At 35.7% G+C, this 16,015-nt stretch overlaps 1 protein-coding gene across 1 annotated transcript in view; it reads right to left on the bottom strand.

The window, feature by feature from the left end:
- Positions 1 to 7,428: 7,428 nt before the first annotated feature.
- The window catches only part of ABCB1_1 (Multidrug resistance protein 1), an 81,393-nt gene continuing 72,806 nt past the window's right edge, over positions 7,429 to 16,015 (bottom strand). Inside the window, exons 19-21 of the mRNA XM_051215480.1 lie at positions 14,867 to 15,098; positions 12,279 to 12,617; positions 7,429 to 9,690 (exon numbers count right to left, since the gene is read on the bottom strand). Of these exons, the coding sequence (XP_051065992.1) occupies positions 9,340 to 9,690; positions 12,279 to 12,617; positions 14,867 to 15,098 (922 nt within the window). The 3' untranslated portion in view covers positions 7,429 to 9,339. The remainder of the gene's footprint in view (positions 9,691 to 12,278; positions 12,618 to 14,866; positions 15,099 to 16,015) is intronic.

Here is a 16,015-nt window from a genome sequence, read left to right as displayed (position 1 = left end):
ATTAGGGTGTGTCCAGTAGTTGGAATGAACTGGCATCATATACACTACATTTCGATATTGTCATTGAAATGTTATGATTTGCTGTTTGATTCACTTACAAAATATAACAATCAAGAGTATTGAACTAGATAATGATTTATAGGCTGTGATCTTGATCAGATGTATAATTCACTTATTCTAATAATATGCTTTGTTTACATTTCTGAAATGTCGTTTCATCTTGTGACAATATACAATTTACCTGAGTTTTACAACATCAAGTGATATGTTCAGACACCTTCGACTTAGAATATTAAAGCAGTTGATCCCTTTGATCAAGTTAGTAGTTTAGCAACTAAACTGTTCATCAGAATCCACTTAACAAGTCATGAATTCACTTTAAAAAAAATAAAACCAATTGTCTAATTGTCTATACAGCATTTTGTTTAAAATATCTGTTTCATAGAAGAAAGTGGATAGTGATTGACTATTGTTTCAAATGGACTGGTTGACTCACAATTGATTGATCACTAGGTAGCGATCAATGTCATGCGTGGCTAATCCTTATTAGTGCAGATCGAATGCTATCGACCAAGTTGCAATATGGCCACCAGCCTAGGTGACTCGACACTGCGTGCACTATTGTGGGATTAGATGGTGGTTGGAGGTAGTCGACAGGAAACCTTGGATCCGGGCTTCGTGCCAAACGGCACCCGTCAGCAAGGTGTACCTGTAATTTTGAGGGAACTGGTGCCTCTTGACGGATTCAATCCCGTGTCACCCAGCTTCACAGTCAGAGACATTACCGCTGGGCTATCCGGGCGGCGACCAACCTCCTGTAGGACTGAGATGTGATCACAATTGATTGATTGGTTGACTGGATGACAGGTATCTTATGGGTAATACATATTTCTTTACTCTTTGTATTTACTTGATCATTGTTAATACACTTGCTAGTCTTTAGTCATTTATTTATCTGAACACATAAATATTGGTATAAAGAGGCACCGAATACATATACGCCAGACAGGTTGTAGTGGTTGTGCTTCGTTAATTAATCACCCTCGAACCGTTATCGTATAATCTTCAACGATGTTTGAAATCAGAAGGCAAAAAGAAGCAGCTACTACAGTTTATTTAGTAGATAATTCGGACCAGACAGCAGAGAGGCAAAATGAATGAGCAAGCGAACTACGATTGTAGCAGTAGCAAGTAGTTGTAGTAGTAGTAGTAGTGAATGGGTGCAAATGTACACATGTATATATGTATAGGAAAATGGATGAGTCAGCGAATAGATTAAGCAGTTAATAATGAAGCTAGCAGAATGAATACATGCGTAGGCGCTAAACAATGTTCAAGCATATGTATTTCATACAAGCATAATAATAAAGATAGTACAACAAGTTGTTATATCATGGATGACTTTGTCCATTAAATAGGTCAACAAAAGACCTTGATTGAACTAAACTCGATTACACGTGAGTCGCTATAAGGTCACTTATTTGTGTATGGGCTATGATACTGCTCAGGTGCCTAAACCGAAGAATGTGGTTTCCTTAAAGGGCCATACTCGGAGCCTTCGACCTAAAGGCCTGATCCACAAGGTAGTGGAGCAATTTTCGGAAATGCAATCCCATGGTAGCCGTTGACCAATAATTGATTCATACGCCATTTGTTCCTTTAGAACCCTTGAGCTCATGTACACCATTGGTTTAGAATCATGGTTTTCCAACTCTCCTAGGTGAACCCTCTGTATCCACAAACTCGATTAAAGCGCCGGATATTCGTTAGTCGGGCAAGTTGAATGTTTTTGATTTAAGTTATGTTGATACATGGTAGATTAACTCCGCCTGGAGTCCCTCCAGGGGCCACTGCTGGTCCCAAGCCCGGATCAAAGAGGAGGGTTGGACATGGGGTTAGCGACCCCATCCCGTAGAAAAAAACTGACTCGCTGGAAAAAACGCTAACCAAATACATGGTAGATTAGTTAGTGACTGGAATGAGTAAATCGTATATGCTTTAAAATCATTTCATTGTTCAACCTAAACAAACTAACATCATGTTAGTATTGATAAAGTGTTGAATATACTTAAAAATAATTTTATTTTTGGGTTTTTAATCAACTAAACTCTTGTTCACTTGATATTAAATGTAAATGAGAGAGCTTAACTATTTATAACGAATCATTAATAGTCAACAATAGCAACACATTAAAACAACTAGAACCATAAAAGTACAAACAAATTCCGTGCATTTATTTATTTATTTATTTTGATCTTGTCTCTTAAAATGTATAATGAAGTTATTGACAGAAAAAAAAGTGAGAGGAAGACAACGGTAAGAATTTCTACTAAAAATTGGCTATTTCATTCGTTGAAATCATGAGTCATTTAAAGCTAGATCACCATGGAAAATCTGGAAAACGCTGAACGACTGTTTCGTACTCTTGTGGGACTCCTCAACAGTGCGCAACCATGATCTTGCCTCACGAGACACCAATGTAGGACCTATCAGTCTCGCAAGCGAACGCTTAACCTCTAGATCACTGAGCCGGTCGGCATTCAATGGTGTTAATGTCTAACCTCAACCAATCCACGAAATTGTGCAGCTATTTTCCATTGTACTGAGGTAGATACCTGTCTCTAACCGACATGGATTAATTTCACTGATCACAAAATTCTAAATTCCGTACATTATTTTTTATTTTGATCTTGTCTCTTAAAATGCATAATGAAGTTATTGACAGAAAAAAAACAAAGTTAGTGTTTTCTATTCAAAATTTTACTTTTTTGTTTTTAAAAGATTGAAACGATCAATCATTATTGTCTGTTTAATTGAGATGATATTCAAACATAAATTAATATTAGACATTTCAATGGTTAAGATCATGGATCAGTTGAAGCTAGACCATCATGGAAAGCCTGGAAGCACTGAACGACCAACTCGTCCTATTGTGGGACTCCTCAGCAGTGCTCATACATGACCTCACCTCCTGAGAGATTCGAACCAAGGACCTACTGTTTTCGCGCGCGAACGCTTAACCACTAGACCACTGAGACCGCCGGCATCCAACGGTGTTAATGTCTAACTTCAATTAATCCACGAAATTGAGAGACACATCCACCATTGTCATCAGTGAGTTACTACCTCACAACTGATTACTTATTGTCTTTTTAACAACTATTCATTGGAGCACTATATTAATAATCCAATGATTGTAGTGAATCTAAATTTGTGAATTAACTAGTTTATTTCTTAAGGCGAGCATTGATAAACTGTCAGTGGTCATCAATGTAGTGAACAAGAACACGAGTGGGGAAAATAGAATGTATTTGAGTATAAAATTACAGAACATCTCACTAAAATCTGAGAACCATACGGTAAATACTTCATTTACAAAATATCAATCCATCGTCTCAAACTTCACTGTCTCTTTTACAAATATCAGCCCATTGTCTCAGGTTTCATTGTTTGTGCATTTTCATATGAATTGCTTTTTGTTCCCGTTCTTTCCTTCTCGATCTTCTACTGAAATACGTTCTATTCCTGGCTATAGTTATATACTACTTATGTAAATATAAGTAGCTCACACCACAATCAGATGTATTTTGTGTAGAACTATGCTAGTGATCTCATCGAAAGAAACAAATCCATTGAATCATCACAGAAAAAAATCCTCTGGATGCATTTTCCGTAACCTCACTTTAGAGACTGGTAGGTTTTTATTAAATAGTTAATAAAATCCAACAGGTCACTAAGCGACCTAGATCATTTGTGACAATGGAGAAATGTTTGAGTGGCCAGTATGCTGTACAATAATTTGTTCTGTGCTTGTATATGACAACGACATTAAAGATAAATGAAATGACTAGGTGATACCTATTTATTTATAGGTATCCTGAAAATATCATTCGCCAACTAGTGAACTATTGAACGGTCAATATTGTAAGTAAAAGCATGGTTCTAAATAAAGAAGATAAACTAATTGAAAAGTCTATGAAACTTAGATGACTGAGTTCGTTAAGGTGTTTGTTACACCTTCCAGGTCAACATAGTATAAATATATCAGTCGTATGATTACACAAATATTTGGTTCTTGCTATTTCGAAGATTTTTCTCTTGTCTGTTTTATAACGTCCTTATGTGCCTTAGTAAAGTTCATGATTTGGACAGACGAGATTGTTATGTCTTGTGGTCTTGTGCTCTAATGATACCGCCAACTAGAGAACAATGATTTATAGACCGGAACAATGACGCATAAACCAGTACGAGCAGTCTAGTGTCTTTACCGGTGAATTTACTAGAGATTAAAGATCTTCACTTTATATCCAAAAAAGTCAGCTAATCAGTATATAAAGAGAGATGTTCTGGTATATTGTAATCCTTTATTATCAATGTTCATGAAGGGAAATAAAAATCAACTCTAGAATAGATCTTTTAGTTTTTATCATGCAATGATATTGGTCAGAAAATCATTGAAAATTAGGAAGCACTAGACAGCCACTTCGTTTTAATATGAGACATCACAACAGTGAGCATCTACAACTCCATCAGGGATCAAAAACAGGGTTTTTAGGTTACAGTAAGTGCTTAACATTTATGCCACTGGTTGCTATTCCGTTGTTTACATATCTAACCCCAATGAATTCATGAGAATATATTATTAAAATCACTATGACTGTGTTTGAGAAAGATTCTCAAAGTTCTAGAGGGAAGCTGTTAACGACTGAGTTCAACGACGTCTTCAAAGAAACATATACAACATTAATATTAGTCGCAGTATATGATAAGCTAACTGGAATTGAAAATGTTTGCACGTCGATTTTAAATTAGAAACTTAAAGGTCATGAATGGGTATCCACTTTTGAGGAGTTTAAAACTACGACAAAACAGTTATCCAAAGGTTTTTTTGGTTCCCAATGGTCCTCATTTTATTATCAACTCTGGTTGAGAATTAATCTTGTAAAAGAAGACTATAAATTGCATGTCGTTTATTTCAAATTAATAGAATTCATAGGCATTACAAGAGTAGTTCAGTAAATGTTTGTGCTTTTTGTTAACCAATCAATCAAATGGAAGAAAACAAGAAACACTTAATGATGATGAACTAATCCTTACAGTTCTTCGAGAGTTATGAAAAGTCAGTGTCATTGTATAAGATTCCATGTTCTATACATTTATCTGATAAGTTCGTCATTATGTATCAATAAACGTATTTGTGAAGAGCATTCTATGCAAAAAGCTAGTAGATTTGAATAATACAGAATATCCTGACAGTTCATATGCTAGAGGATTTGAGGACTAATATCAGATGGGTTTTGTGGATATTATAGTAATTTCAATGGTTAAGATCATGAGTCAGTTGAAGCTAGACCACCACAAAACCTATCCAATATTAATCAACATATGCTCACTAGTGACTGGCTTCAAGAGGTATATCCTGGAGTTCTAGTGAGAAATAGTGACCAGTGGAGTTCAACCAGGTCTGTTGTGAGATAGTAATTCCTTGGCACTAGTGAAACAAACTCATTCTAAATCATCCCTTTATATGAATTACTTCACCTGTAAATTTTCTAGACTCTGGAATAACCTACCACAATCTATGCGCACGATAAAATCATTCCCATTATTTGTTCGCTGCATCGATGCATACTGTTCTTCTGAAAATGCATTGAATGGTCTAGCGCCTTTAAGTGTATCTCACTCCACAAGTGATATTTTAGGAACCTTAAATGTTTAGCCATCTTTATTAGTGAATTCCCTTAGTAAAACCGCCCACTTGCTGTCAATATGTTAACACCGCCCCTAGCAACTTTAACTAATTTGAATAGCATAACCAGTATATCACTGAGTCACATGACACACGCATTTAGGTAGACCGGATTGATATATTTTGGTAATTACTTTTTTGTTGTTCCGTGCTCTCTGTTTTCGTTTTAATTTCTCTAGTTGTAGATAATTATCATTATTTCGATCTGGCACACGAATTGACCTTAATTACACCGTTCATAAATCAACAGGCTGTCCATTTAAGAAATATTAAAAATTCCTGGCTGATTCATCGGATCGCTGTAATATATGTACTACTTAAACAACTGCTGAACTAGTATACTTAAAACTTTCTTTTATCACATGTTTGTTCTGCACGTCTAACGTTATTATTTATATCAAATTGATCATGCCTGTAAACTGGCGTGAATTCTGTAATAATTATTATTTTTCAGAATATAAATTATTATTAATGGTGGATGTGTCGCTGAATTTCATGGATTGGTTGAATTTAGACATTAACACCGTTTGATGCCGGCGGTCTCAGTGGTCTAGTGGTTGAGTGCTCGCGCGCGAAACCAGTAGGTCCTTGGTTCGAATCTCGCAGGTGGTGAGGTCGTGGATGCGTGCCGCTGGGGAGTCCCACAATAGGACGAGTTGGCCGTCCAATGCTTCCAGGTTTTCCATGATGGTCTAGCTTCAACTGACTCATGATTTTAACCATTGAGATTTGAGGACCAGTCTAATACGTGGTAACGAACATAAAATACGATCGTCCACTGAGCTTGGATAAACGGGCACTTAGACTACTAACTATTAAATATATGACTTCCTTTCCTCGAATTAATTTCTATTCGGGACTCACTGAATGTGATTATTTATAAAGTATTAATTGGTCTATACGCTGGTTCTTTATTCTTGGTCATGAATCCTCGATCTGATATAACGTGACTGGTCTCATTATTGTCTTAACGTATTTTCATAGTAAACTCAAGCGAATGAGATCGAGAGAGAGCGAGCGAGAAATATGTATGAAACTATCCATTCTATCAAAGTTAAATATCATATTATGAAATCTTTCGTATTGGTTCATCATCATTTCAATTCAAAAGAGAAATGAAATTTTTAAATAGTTTAAAAATAAACAAACGGTTTTCACAATGAGAAAACTTTGGACAATATGGACAATAGAAGGTATTTTTAATATAAATTTGAATATGATAAATCAATAACTAATCGATACAACGATACTTCAACGATGATAATCATTATTTACGCCTGTTATCTATCATGGAGGAGTATACGCCAACCACCACAATTCTGGTGGACTATCCTTTCCAGATGCTATTCATTCTTTTCATGTCTACTTTAGATTCCCAAATCAGTGTGTTCTTTGGCCTTCCACTTTTTCTTCTCCATTTAGGATTCTAAGTTGGCGCAGTATGATGATTTCCTCATTGTGTCTCCTATCCACTTACAACGACTTTTCCTAATTTCCTCATCAGTTGGAAGTTGGTTTGTTCTGTCTCATAGTAGGTTGTTGCTGATGATATCCGGTCAATAGACATTAAGTATCTTGCGTAGACAATCGTTTATAAATACTTGTACTTTTTTGATGATGGTTGTAGTAGTTCTCCAAGTTTCAACTCGGTACAGTAGAATTGTCTCGACGTTCGTATTGGAGATTCTGAGTTTGATATTGACTTGTGGACAGGTGTTTTGAATTCCATATGTTCTTCAACTGTTGGAATGCTGTCCTTGCTTTGCCAATTCACGCCATTGCATCTGTATCAAATCTTTCATGTTCGTCGATGATGCAGCTGTTCAGGTACGTGATAGTTTCCACCTCTTCCACAGTTTCTCCATCAACTGTGATTGGTTTAGTGTTCTCTGTGTTGTATTTTAGGATCTTGCTTTTTCCTTTCTGTATGATGAGGCCTACTGATGAACAAGCTTCTGCTAAAGTGGTTGTCTTGACGCGCATTTGTTGATGTGTATGATATAAGGGATAGGTAATCTGAGAAGTCAAAATTGTCTAGTTGCATCCAACCTGTCCATTCTATTTCGTGTTCCGCCCTCAGATGTCGAGGTTTTCATAATCCAGTCAACCCCCAGAAGAAAGAGGAAAGGAGAGAGTAGGCAACCTTATCTGACTCCGGTCTTTACTTGGAATGAGTCTGACAGCTGTCTTCCATGCACCACTTTGCAAATGTAGCTCGTCGTATAAAGTCCGGATGATGTTGACGATTTTCTCAGGTACTCTCCAGTGTTGAAGAATTTTTTAAAGAATACCAGAAACCATTTTGTATATATATATAAAGAATGAGAGACTAATGACAGGATAGAAAGCCGGTATCTAAACAACCAAGGAGAAAATCTACCATGACGAGAAATTAATAAAACACATTCGATGTTGTACGAACAACGGGTTGTGTGAATTTGTATTTATCGTTTACCTACTTAAATTGTATTTAAGTAACAAGATTATTTCCGGAATCAAAATTTACTAGCTTCAAAGCAGTCAAAATGATAAATATCGTTATCACTATTCTGGTTGCTTAATTACTGATTCATTGACCAAATACTGTTATTTACGATGCTTGAACGCGCATGTAATTATTTGAATCTATTGATTACTATGTTCAATAGATAAGTGTATAGTGCATTAGCATAGGTAGCAGTACACATTAGGTTCGAGTTTCAATATAAGCATCAACATTGGAATTCAGGTACGTTCATCTGTGAAGCGTCAAGTAGAACTAAACGATCATCTGCGATCTCGCTGTTTCCACGATATATACATTTTAAATAATGTTTATACAAGATATATATATCTTTGACCAATGAAGATTGGTCAAAATTCAGTTTTATGCATCAGCAACGCGATTATCCAAATCCTCATTGATCATTAAACAAATTATAATAATAAGTAAAATAATATATCAGGACTCAGTAACTAAGTGGATAAGGTGATGGAGTTTGAAGTGAACGATACTGAGTTCGAGTCTCAGAGTGAACATCAACTCTGAGGTATAGATACATTCAGCTGACGAGTCTTGAATAGGACGGAACGATCATCCTATATTCCACTGCTAACCACAATCTATGTTTATTAACAATATGCTTTATTTTTCACATCTTATTTATAGATATATTTATGAATAAATAATCACAGAACATTTGTGAATGTAATGATAACTATTGTATAAGTAGCAGAAAGAAAGAGGGTAACAAAAAAAAAAAAACAAAAATGAGTATCATGAAAAGAATAGAAAAAAGAAAAAGAAAAAGATCAATAAAAGTGAACAATAAGAAGTTCGTTTTTCAAAAAAAAAACACAACTAAACCGGTAATTATGATTGTGAAATTATGAAGAATAAAAATTCATTGAATGATTAACTTCTCTCATGAACCAAAAACAGGGTTATTTCAAATGGTTGCTTGTTTATTTGTTTTTTTGGATTTTTTTTTAGAGAGAAGAAAAAAGGAAAGAAAAAAATGAGAAAAATACTCTAATTTATCTTTTTTTGCATTTTTGTTGTTGTTTTCTTTTTTTCTTTTTTTTCCCAAAAAAATCAAAAAAAAATTTATTTATTCATATTTTGTATTATCTAATTGATATAAATTAAAAAATTCACCTTTTTTAGAAAGTAATTCATTCATTTGACCATATTCAATAATATGACCATTTGATAAAACAATAATTAAATCAACATTTTGAATTGTATTTAAACGATGTGCAATAATAATCGATGTACATGTTACCATGGCATCATTTAATGATTTTTGTATTAAACGTTGATTTTCATTATCTAATGCTGATGTTGCTTCATCAAATAATAATAATGATGGTTTTCTAATTAATGCACGTGCTATAGCAATACGTTGTTTTTGACCACCGGATAATTGTGAACCATCTTGTCCAGCTAATGTTTCATATGCCTATTAAATAATAATAATAATAATAATAATAATAATAATAATAATAATAATAATAGAGGATTGACAATAATAACAGTTGAGGTTAGACATTAACACCATTGGATGTCAGCTCAGTGACCTAGTTGGTTAAGCACCTGGCCGGAGACTGGGTTTGAATCTCGTGGGGAGCGGGATCGTGGATGCGCACTGCTAAGGAGTCCCATACTAGGACAAAACGGCCGTCCAGTGCTCTCAGGTTTTCTATTGTGGTCTAGCTTCAATTGACTCATGATTTCAATCAAAAAAAAATAACCGTGATCGAACTTGATAGAAACTGTTATATCCGAGTGGAGATTAAATTACAGGTAAATTCCAAGGACTATTCATGGACTAATATTCTATAAATATTCTTATTGTATAACTACGCAACAATTACACTATGGATATTTATATTCCTTTTATGATAAGCTTTATTTTGACCTATAATTTATTATTGTACGATTTACGGTCCTTAAGTTATGTTCAGTTTATTAACTACTGCCTCCCTCATTCACAGCCACTTTTTGGGCTTATTTGTGTACAATATTATTTCCTATTTTATGGTACGTTGCGGTTTGTCTGATTGATATATAAACCAAGTATGTCTGAAATAAATGATCTGGTCTGATCTGCTCTGATTCGGAAGCTGGTATTGTGTTCTGGACTCAAGTGGAAGGGCTCGTAGGACATAGGACCAATAAGGACGCTAAACTGCCCACACCGGTTGAACGTCATTGGTTGGCCTAGTGTGAAGATTCGTATAAGTCGTATTCGGATTGGTAGATAAGTCGTGTGATCGAAAAGTCAGACATCCAAGGTCATAACAGAAACAGTAATTATAAGCCTCCAAATACCCCAATACGGCTGAGAGTGAGGAGAGTTAGGTCTCTCTCTCCAAATACTCTCACATGAACACGCGTATGCTACACTGTCAGAAAAGTCCTATTCACTGCTTTCGTGTCACACGAGTGTTGTTTACGAAGTTGAGAGGACGAAAAGCGAATGTCCGACGCTTTAACCGGGCTAGTGGACACGGACAGTCCACCTAGAGGAGTTGGAAAACCCTCATTCCAAACCAATGGTGCACATGGACTGCAGTATCCTGAATGGAAAAATAGCGTATGAACCTATTGTTGGTCACCGGCTACCATGAGTCTGCATCCCCTAACATCGCTCTACTACCTTGTGGATTAGACTTTTAAGTCGAAGGCTCCGGGTGCCGTCAACTAAGAAAACCGCCTGCTTCGGTTTGGGAACCCGGGCAGTATCCCAGCCCCCACACAAACTGAATGTTATTCAGGCCCTATTCAAGCCTAGATGGGGTCTGGAAACTGATTTAAAATGACCCTCTTCCAGGGTATATTTATATTTGTGAATGACTGAGCTTTTCAAGCTAAGTACTTTTGAGTTGTTCCGGATAGCATTTTTGAAGAATTCATGCAGTCGAATCAAATAATTGTAGCGTTAACACATAAACCGTTTGACCCGTCAGCTAATTACTGATAATTAAAATAGGACGTCACCAACCATTTGTGACGACAATCGCTCAGAACTCAACCACGTAGTCTATCTTCTAAACTCCGAAATATTTGATAGAATCGTGTACATATATGTATTCACTAACTTAAGTCTATCAACAGTCATCCAGATGGTGAATGAAGCGATAGAAAAGCCCGAGAAACCTCAGTTGGCATATTTATTGGACAGGTAATATGTGGTGTACTGCTTATATCGACATAAGTAGTATATAATGCTAGTCAGGAATAAAATGTCTGGCAGTAGAAGATTGTGAAGATCGAAGAGGGAAGAACGGGAACAGAAATCAATTAGTATAGAAAAGGAGAAACAGTCAAATCTGAGACAATTAATGATGATTTTGGAGTATCATGTTGACGTTGGGACTCGAACCCTGTACCGTTCGCTTCAAGCAGCATCGCGTTATCCACTTAGCTATTGAGTCTTGATAACCACTTGCTTGTGCAATAGGGTGCTGGGTTCGAGTCACAGAGTGAACATCAACTCTGAGATGCAGGGATATCCAGCTCACGGGTCCCAAATAGGACAAAACGCTCGTCAAGCTGGATTCCACTATCGATCTTTGCTTGTGACCTAAGGGAATATCGAGGCAGTCCGCACAGTATGCGCATATACCAACAGGAGACCGGTCAATTGCTGTCGTGAACACCAATGGTTAAATTCAAGTAAACAACACCAAAAGAGTTTCGGAGTGTGTTTTTTCTATCTTCTAAAGTAATTCTGTAGTTTTGTACAGAATATAATCGGTTGTCATCACCTGTATTCTCCTGCACTATAATACATCTATCGAAACAAGCCCTAACTTGGGATCCTGAAAGGAAGTGGAAAACTGGAAGGTCAAAGAAGACATTACGTCGGATAACAGAAGCAGATATGAAAAGGATGAATAACAACTAGGAAGAGTTGGAAAGGATTGCCCAGGATAGGTTTGGATGGAGAGTGCTGGTGGTTGGCCTATGCTCCTCGACGAGGAGTAACAGGTGTAAGTTCGTAATCACTATTCAATATATATTTAAACTTGTAACAAAACTTACATTAGGTAATGATAATATAAAATCATGTATATTAGCTAATTTTGCCGCTTCTATAATTTCATCCATTGATACAATACGACTATTATCACCATATGCAATATTATCACGTAAACTAATATTAAATAATATTGGCTCTTGTGATACAATACCAATTTGTCGTCTTATCCAACATGGAGCTAATTGACGTAGATTAATTCCATCAAAAAATATACCATTCTCTAAACCATAATCTGTTGGATCATAGAACCGTTGTAATAATTGTATAAGTGTTGATTTACCACAACCAGATTGACCAACTAATGCAATTTTACTTCCCGGTTGAATAGAATATGTAAAATTCTATGATGGATTTATAAAATAGAAATGAAGTGTTTAGTTAATAGAATAATAATGATCAATGTAAAGAAATTTGGGATTAAAAAAAAAGAAGAGGAATACTTACTCCAAACATACACGACTCACTTAAACCCATTGGATCGAACACACTGCGACTTTATGGTTTACCCAAAGTTCGCATAACAGATCTTCGTCCAGTTTTAGATATGTATAATACGTTTTATCATAAAATTGCAAAGTGGCTAGTTCGAATCCTAGATCCCTTACACAAACTAGTCATCAACAGAAACATGAAAGACGTCTTGGATTTCATTTCCAAAGTGGGACATTTGAACATAAAAGGGAAACGGATGATATCTCAGGATGTTCCTTCCCAGTTCACAATCAATATTGGAATTCCCGAGGTTGCTCTCAAAGAATTACTTTTGAAATGTACAACGAATGTCCATTTTGTCTTTAATGACACATATTATTGACAAATTGATAGTATAGCGATGGGTTCACCTCTAGGTCTTATCCTTGCGAAACTAGAAACTAGAACTCTCAAAGAGGTTATCAATAAGCTTAACTTCTACTGTCGTCACGTTAATGACACTTTCATTCTTGCCGATCAGAACATCAGATAAAAGAAGAACTATTAGAACTATTTAACAACAAACATCCAGTAATTAAATTTACATGTGAAGAGGAACTAGATAATAAACTATATTTCCTTGAAGTTTTGTTAAACAGAAAACAAAATAGTTCTATCATTAGAAATATGTGTAGAAAAAGCTCTTCATCAAGGCAATGCACACATCTCTTAAGCTTTGTACACCTTCATTATAAGAGAAACTTAGTCAAATGTTTGGCAAATAGAGCTATTAAGATATGCTCAGTCGATATAATTAATAAGGAATTAGAACTCATACATAATATGTTGATTGAAATGGGTTATCCACAAGGTTTCCTAGAGAAATACTTGTATATAAGAAACAAGAAAATAGCGACGTCAACAGCTAGTAAGAAACCTCTCTTCTTGAAGCTGCAATTCAATGGAGATGCAGCTGGTGATATACTACGTGATAGACTGATTAGAGCACTAAAGAGAACGTTTAATGTAGCCAACCTCTGTCTATCGTACTCGATCCGATCTATGGGGATTCCTCAACTAAAGGATAAGTTACCTGGTTATGCCACTTCTATGTGTATCTACAAATTCAATTGCTCCTGTGGAGAAAGCTATATTGGACTCACTATTAGACAACTGAACCAAAGAGTTGGTGAACACCTCCCTTCGTGGTTGGGAAAAGGTATTATCATGACAATACGCAGCTCAGTTCCACCATACGTGATCGATAGCGGTCATGTAGTAGACAGAAATAAGCCGTTTGGAGTTATTTATCGTATTCCTGCTAGTTTTCTTTACATTGTTCGATGACGTCTCGTACACATAACTGTCATAATTGACAAATTACTATGCCGGTTAATATAACATTCCAACTAGTAATATCTATTGTTTTCAAGATCAGGTTTGAGATAATTCGATGACTATTTATTCAAAACACCGGTCTTTATTGTCTCAAATAAGTGAAAATATAATTGTAAGAAGAACATCAAATGAACGGTTACTTTTTGGAAATCATAGTTGGGAGAGGCGAATTTCAAGAAGATAATTATAAAAGTGATGTTGAAGAACCTAGAGAATGGCTTAACTGTGAAGTTGTCATCGTCTTTGCAGACAAGATCATCATTCTTAATAATTGGTTCACCATTTAGTAGTGACTGATGGCATGTTTATCCATCTAATTACATAAGATACTCAATGTTTATTGACCGGATACCATCAGCAACAGCCTACTGTGGGAGAAAACAAACCAGCTTCTAGATGAAGAGAAATTAGAAGTGGATAGGACACACAATGAGGAAATCACCAAACTGCATCACGAGACAAGCCCTAACTTGGAATTCTGAAGGGAAGCAGAAAAGAGGAAGGCCAAAGAACACATTACGTTGGGAAATAGAGGCAGATATAAAAAGGATGAATAACAACTGGAAAGAGCTGGAAAGGATTGTCCAGGACAGCATTAAACTGAGAGTGTTAGTGGGCGGCCTATGCTCCTCCACTGAGAATAACAGGCGTAAGTAAGTAAGTAAATGAATCAGTAATATAAGAAGATATACAAAAAATTGTTTTTAGTACAGATTGTTTATGAAATACTTTAAAGACAATGAATTAACAGTTGAACTAAATACTTTTTTGAATCACTTACGTTAAGCACTTTTGTTTCAGGTCTTGTTGGATATCTAAAATTTACATGTTTAAATTCAATATGACCACTGAATGTTTCTTTTGGCTGATCACCTTGATTAGTATCTATGGTTGGTTTACGATCGATAACAGTGAATATACGTCTCATAGCTTCTTCAGCTTCTTTTGTTTTTGTAGTAAATGCAGTGATTCGACCAAGAGCTTGTGAACACATACTAAATGTGATAAAAACTCTAAAAATAAATGATTAAAGAAAGGGTATATCTATTATTATAATGATCTCAACCAGGTGATGTTAAGGATTGGTGATAAATAATTTATGACGTTTGGACTAGGATTTGGGATATAAATTTTAGGATCTGAGCTGATAGACAACAATAAAAGTGGTGAAGATTTGTAGTTCAGGTGGATGAATTTGATAGAGTTTTGTTCTCTGAGCTGAATGGTTTGGTTATGGAGCTTTCATCGTTCTTCTGAATGATGTCGAACACTTCACTTCTGCCTGAAGTTTGTGCTGATGATGTCGTTCAGAAGAACGATAAAAGTCCCACAACCAAACCATCCAGCTCAGAGAACAATACTCCATCAAAAACAAAAAAGGTAAAAAATCACTATACTACTGTATTTTAGAAAAAATGCTAAATATAAAAATATATATGCAGAAATATTGTATTTCTAATGGAGATTATTATATGTCCACAGCTTACATCATGGACTGAGTGAAAACTTGGAAACCCTACACAGGTATTTCGTTTTAATATGGTAATCCCTAATAGTCCGTACTCATCAACCTGTTAGCGATCAAACTCAGGACCTTTGGTTTCAAAGTAAGTGCTTGACCTTTAGACTAGTGAGTTGGCATCGAGTTCTTTGCATATCTAACCTCAAATAATTTGCGATATTGCACAACCATCTTCAATTGTTTGTGGTGAATAACTGTCTCACATTTAAGGCGACAGAACTTTGATGATCATGATTTTTCACTAGAACTCCTGATATTACACATCGCCTTGCCCCATGGTTTGCAGATACTGGTAATAAGGCTTCGAAACTGAAGATCCAGAGATAGATCCCCCCGTTGGTTCGTGGATGTTCCCTCCTAAAGATTTCCATGTTAAGATAAAACAGCTGTCCGGTTTTCAATCAGTGA

This window comes from Schistosoma haematobium, chromosome 4, assembly GCF_000699445.3.
Source record: "Schistosoma haematobium chromosome 4, whole genome shotgun sequence".
Classification (NCBI taxonomy): domain Eukaryota; kingdom Metazoa; phylum Platyhelminthes; class Trematoda; order Strigeidida; family Schistosomatidae; genus Schistosoma; species Schistosoma haematobium.
Note: the sequence above shows the minus strand (reverse complement) of the source record. Positions and strands in the feature narration are given on the sequence as shown.